We start from the raw sequence: 6,362 nt of genomic DNA, 5'->3' as shown, positions 1-6,362 counted from the left end.
AGCTTCAGTGATTTGAGGGGCGAATTTTGAAACAACTTATAAAAAAAATTAAGGGACCTAATGGCCATTTAATGATCTGAAGGACTAATTGAAAACTATTCAAGATTTAAGGTGCTAATGTAAAAGATAAAAATAAAAATAAAAATAAAAAAACGAGCGCAACGTGCTTATTGGGCTCCATTTGCAGCAGCTATAGGCCCACCGTTGAAAAAAGAGTCTAAAGCCCAATAAAAGTAACCTGACTGCGGAAGCTCAAAGCTCTCTCTCTCTCTCTCTCTCTCTCCACACTCTGAAAGTTGCTCTCGCCGTCAAATGTCAGCAACTGCGGATCCCGCGAAGGTAAGGACACTGATTTTGCTTGTATTAGCTGTTAATTTTTCCCGATCCCAAACTTTTGAACCCATTAATTTGCTTGATTCTCTTACTAACCTCATAATTTTAGAATAATTACAAGTGTTAGATTCATGAAAGCGAATGATTCTTTGGTTGTGGATCAGTCCCTACGCTCATCATAAGCATTGGTGTCGAGTTGTTCGACTTGCATTTTGATAGAATCTTTTGATTTAGGGTTTGGGTTGGAGATGAAAGCTTGCCAATTTTGATGAGTGATGTATCATTTGATATATTGGATTTTGGTAACTTGAGGTTTGCAATCCCTTTATTTTGGCAAATTACTGAAAACACTACTGAGTATCATCATATGCCTGAAAAATCCCTAAATTTTGAATGCTGAATGGGGGTAATTACAGAAAAACCCCATGAACTTTTGGGGGGTTGCAGTAAATAGTAGATACCCATTACCTTTTTTTGTTGCTCTAAACCCCCATGAACTTTTGGAGAGTTGCACATAACCCCCACGAATTGTTTTGTTTCACTAAATTTCACATTAAATTTTCTCATTTAATATCAAAATTAGCACCATCGATTCTAACATCTCATGTGGCAGCGTGTGCCAACAAAAAAATAAAAATAACTCCTTAGTCCCAAAAATGGCTAAATGACACTTAAAATACCCTATTGTTTCACTAACTTCACACTTAAATATCTTGAGTTGTAAAGAGTAGCACAAAAATACCCTAAGTTGTTCAAAAGTAGCACAAAAACACCCTAAGTTGTTCAAAAGTAGCACGTTGCTACCTTTTGTTAGTTGCGCTTAGCACCTGACCCCATTTGTTGCTTTAATTACAATTTTACGTACCCCATCAATTTATTATCACCATTTTAATGGAGGGTGTTTTTGTCAAAACAGATAGTTTTTGACAGTGTTAACATGATTCAAACGGTGGACAATTTAGGGTATTTTTGTGCTACTTTTTGCAACTCAGGGTATTTAAGTATAAAGTTAGTGAAACAATAGGGTATTTAAGTGCCATTTAACCCCCAAAAAATGACCTGCTTTTCTTTTTTAAGTAAAAGGGTATTTTGGAACTAAGAAGAAATTTTTGATCTTCTTTTTTTGTTCTATGCTTACTAGTGACATGTTGAAGTTGATGGAGCTTATACAGGGAATTTAAAAGATAGATTTTCAGATAACATTTAGTGAAATAAAACAATTCATGGGGATTATGTGCAACTCCCCCAAAAACTCATGGGGGTTTAGTGTAATAAAAAAGTTGATGTGGGTTTATTGCAACTCCCCAAAAGTTCATGAGGGTTTTCTGTAATTAAATAATCCAGTCTGAGATTTAAGACCCATTTGCTTTTCGATCTAAATCTGCTGTTTCTTGACAGATATACAACTAAAAAATGGTTCTAATGCTAAGCATATTGGAGTTGCAGTTAGTCTCTTGAGCTGTGGTTAATTTTGCAATTGTAGTCAGCTCTTGAATATTTGTGAACTGTCTTATGTAGTTATGTGATTATTGGTTAGAATATTTTCAAAGCACGACGTGAGATCCTTGTTATAATTAAATACAAGAAATTGAAATTTTCATGATCAAACTTGAAAGGTTGTAATTAGTCAGTTGACTGGATAGGTATTTTTTCCTTGGCTGGTCCTATCTATTATTTGTTTTTTTAATCTCATTTGAATCAAAGTTGTCAAATTAGGGTATGCATCATGTATCACTTTTCCCACTTATCGTATTGTGTATTGTGTCATATCGTCTATGTAAGATGCACCAACCAATATGCAATAGTTAATCAATCAAGTATGCGACAGTATGTATCACAAAAACTGTGGGCAAATTTAAATATAGAGTACCAAATAACCAATGAGAAACAATAAACTCTTTCCAAAATGCTTTAGGACAAGGCAGATCATCACTTTGATGCATTACTTGTTAGACATCAAAACTCGAAAACTTAAAAGCTGAACATAATGATTTTCTTAGTCTTTGAAGAAAAGGGCTTGACGGAGGGAAAGTTTTTCTTATAAAAAGGGTGCTCCGGTAAAGGCATTTAGAACTGGATAGACTAACAATGAGATGGACATGATGGATGGCCATCTGGTTTGTAGTTTCATAGGCAGGGATCCCGTGTTCTAGAGGAAAAGTAGAGAAATCTCAAGTATCCAATTTAGAGGATAGAAGTATGGGTATGTAAATTTTCCTCATCACGTCTCCTTAAACAAGTGATTTATAACAGTTCTTTTTTCTTCTGTATGACATAGTGATATTGAATTAAAGAAGGAGTTACTCAAGGAGAGAGAATTTTACACCAGGACGAGGATTTCTTTTCGGCTATTGTCTTTATCACTTTGCTATATTTTATGTTTATCATAAGACAATAGTTTACCAAGCAATGGAATCCTTTGTGGTTTGTTATCTCTCAATCAAGGTTGTTAAACAATGTTTCTTTCTTGTTAATGTATCCTTCACTTCAATGTGGTCAGATAAAGTCATCTTGTTCTTCCTGGTTGTATCATCTATTGTCGTGATTGAATATATCAAGTGAACAACATCAAAAAGATTATGTTGAATCTGTTTGGTCATGAAGGGTTTAAATGAGGATAACTTAGGCCATCTGAGAGAGCTTGCATGGAACGCTCTTCTCGCTTCTATTTAAGCATTGTACTATAAAATCGCCATCATGCATATAAGAATGACGCCAACTTGTTATCAGAATTACTTGTGCATTGAGAGATTGATCTGTATAATTTGATATGCTGTTGCCTATTCATACCAAGTACATAGTACGTCCACCGCTCATCAGATATGTGGTCATTCAATGCCTGTGTACTTGGCTGCATATCTGGAATGCTTGAAAATTTCAAAACTTTCTGAAGTACAAAAGATCGAGGTCAATTAATGCCAAGTCTTTATTCTCTGGTTTAGAGAATAAGGAGGTGACTTGTTGAGATTTACGAGGAGGATGCAAAAAGTAGCAATAGCTCACATGGTTTTGGCGCTTGATTTTCCTGTATCCTTGTGGACCAATGGAGCATCATAAGAGTTAATTATATAGGAAGTATTACAGTTTTCTTCTAGTCTTCTACATCAGGCAATGAACTAGTTCTCTTCCAATGGAGCATCATAAGAGTTAATTATATAGGGAATATTACAGTTTTCTTCTAGTCTTCTACATCAAGCAATGAACTAGTTCTCTTTTAGGCTAGCATGCTACTCCATAAAAGAATTTCTTACAGGTTAAGAGAGAGTGGTATCATGCATGGAATGTAGGTATTATGACAGTTAGCTTGGCTTGATTTAGTTTAAGGCTCCTTCATAGTTCAAACCTTGTTCCTTATTATGTCAAACTTCAACTTTGTCCTGCACTATATTGTTTCTTCTATTTCAATTTTTCTCCCCCTTCAATAAAACAGGTTCATTTTTGACGATTCTATTTTTGGGTTATATGCTATCAATGGGCTTCCATTTAACTATCGAAATGCTTCATAACTTATTTGCATATACCACACAATCTACGAAATAATCTTTTCCAGGCATAAGAAGTACTTAGATTATCTAATATCTTCATTTCTGTTTCTGAAATTAAAAGGTCAACGAAACATCTAAGCATCCAGTCAAGATCGGTGATCGAATAACTAGTGATGTTGTTGTCAGACTGAGAACTGATGAAGGTGGAGACCATTGGTTCTATTGTCACTCTGAAATCCTAACAAAAAAAAGCAAGTACTTTGCTGATCGCCTCTCAGATAACTGGCCCACTTGCCAAATCCTCGACTCCCGCTACTGTGTTGAAGTCTACTGCAAAGAACCGGATCTCAATTTTCATGTATCTATACTTCGCCTTTTTTACACACCAGAGCCCCATTCATGGCACAATGTCAGAAATGCCCTCGGCATCCTCCAAGTTGCCATCCATTTAGGCTGCCCTCAGATGTCTCATGCTTGTGTTGAATACTTGGAAGCTGTTCCTTGGGAAGAAGCTGATGAAGAAGAAATTTTACGCATAGTTCCAGGTCTTGGACCTGAGTATGAACAAATTCTTGCACGATTACAGCCTGTTGATCAAAGTGCTGTTGTTGGAATTTTCATCTCAGCCATCCAATTTGCCACTTCGTCACCCCCAACTTCGATGAAGGAGCTGAAGTCCTCTGCTCAGGAGCAGCTTGAGTATATGCTTACTGAAGATGATGATGCACCACTTTTAACTTCGGATAATGAGGTTATAAAATGCGAAGTGAGGAGATGTGTTAAAGATTTACTATCAAGATTCAATATTCAAGTAGAAACATTAGTAGATGCATCACACGATAGAGTGCAACACTTGAGGTCTCTTTTATGTGATATCTCGTGGGTTAGTCAGATTCTGAACAAGATGGAGATGATTAAGGATTTGGTACATTATTGGGTTGATGCATCAATCATAATAGTGAGTACAGTTGAGAAACTACATTCTGACGGTGAAATGCTCGAGACCAAATTGAAAATCACCGAAGTTGCTTCAAAGGTCTTGGAGGCCATCGGATTAGGAAATGTGATACTCCCAACAGTAAAGAGACTTCACATGATAAGAGTTTGGCTGCCGTATGTTCAAAAACTGAGGCCTTTGGTAGAGCGAAGAAATGTAGATGATGATGATGAGGAAGTTTCATCAGTTAGGATGGAAAATGATATATGGCAAGGATTGGAGTCTGCTTTCGTTTCGATTATACTTACGCTGCCATCAAGCGAGCAAGCAGATATACTAGCCGAGTGGTTGAGAAGTCAGCACGTTCAGTATCCAGACTTGACCGAGGCTTTTGAGGTTTGGTGTTATAGGTCAAAAGTAGCAAAGAGGAGAATTGCAACAGTAGATGAGATGAGCAATGTGAAGAGCTCATAGAATTTGTACTGTAAGGTGATTGTGTGGGTCCTACCATTCTCCATGTTTTAAGGTAGAGGGAATGAGAGGATATGATGTAAATGTGTTGTTTAGTTGTTCAGTTCTTAGTAAATTAGTAAATTGATTCGCTAATTTGCTTTAAATATAAGACAACAATCATTGTAGCAGCTCCGTTGCTTCCTGAAAAAGGCTCATCCTGTGCTCTGTTTTATCTCATAGCACGCTGGGTATGTATTTCTGTATCGGAATTTTTTTCATATGAAGAACATGAATATTGTTTGGATTTTGATCTACATTTTTATTACACTGATATTATAGTACCTTTGGTACGACATGGTTTCTTTTATAGTGTTAATCGCCAATAGACCCCCAGTAATATCACCCAATTACACAGGAGGTCACAGAGACCTCCTGTAGTTCTATTTGTCGACAATGGATCCCCAGTTGTTCTACTTGTTGTGAGTAGACCCTCCGCGTGAATTTTCTTGACTCTTAATATCGTTAAAAATATTTGAGGAATGGGATAGACCTCCTATAGTTTAATTGGTGAGGTTAGACACGCAATTGCTAATTTTTTTACTTCTAAAATAGTTGAAAAAAGTTCGCTAGTGGGCGCATTCGCCCTTGTGCTAATACTACAAGGGGTAAGTAGAATTGCAAGGAACCTATTTGCAAGGGGCCTATTCGTGCTTGTGCTAATACTACAAAGAACCTCTTTGCAATTGGGTGATACCAGGGGGGTCATTCGCAATTAACCCTTTTTTATATTAGTCCATTACGTCTTCAATATATTCAATTCGTCCCTCACGTGATTGACATTGCTATGGGGTCCCCCAGTACTTATATAAGTATTTCAAACTTGGTCCCTCAAACCTTTGAAATTATTTTGAGGGAAACCAATTCTTATAAGTGATTACTTCAGATTAATCCTCCCATCTAGAGTAGCGGTAGCATGATATGAGGATTGGAGGACTCCATGGCAATTTCAAAGGTTTAAGGGACCGAGTTAAAAACATTAAAGGTTTAAGGGACTGACGGTTAAAAATCCAAAACCCCTCCTTAAACCCAAAAATCCCTCCCCTTTCTCTGTCGCCCAACCGAGGGAAAAAGAAAAAGAAAAAAAACCCTAACCG

At 36.8% G+C, this 6,362-nt stretch overlaps 1 protein-coding gene across 1 annotated transcript; it reads left to right on the top strand.

Annotated features, from left to right (window-relative positions):
- LOC109850018 (BTB/POZ domain-containing protein At3g05675) lies at positions 258 to 5,509 on the top strand. The gene is made up of 2 exons (XM_020419912.1): positions 258 to 339; positions 3,940 to 5,509. The coding sequence occupies exons 1-2, from the start codon at positions 313 to 315 to the stop codon at positions 5,227 to 5,229; spliced, it is 1,317 nt and encodes a 438-aa protein (XP_020275501.1). The 5' UTR covers positions 258 to 312; the 3' UTR covers positions 5,230 to 5,509.

The sequence above is a fragment of the Asparagus officinalis genome, chromosome 7 (genome assembly GCF_001876935.1).
Source record: "Asparagus officinalis chromosome 7, Aspof.V1, whole genome shotgun sequence".
In the NCBI taxonomy this organism is placed as follows: domain Eukaryota; kingdom Viridiplantae; phylum Streptophyta; class Magnoliopsida; order Asparagales; family Asparagaceae; genus Asparagus; species Asparagus officinalis.
The sequence above is the reverse complement of the archived record's forward strand: the minus strand, read 5'-3'. Positions and strand labels throughout refer to the sequence as shown.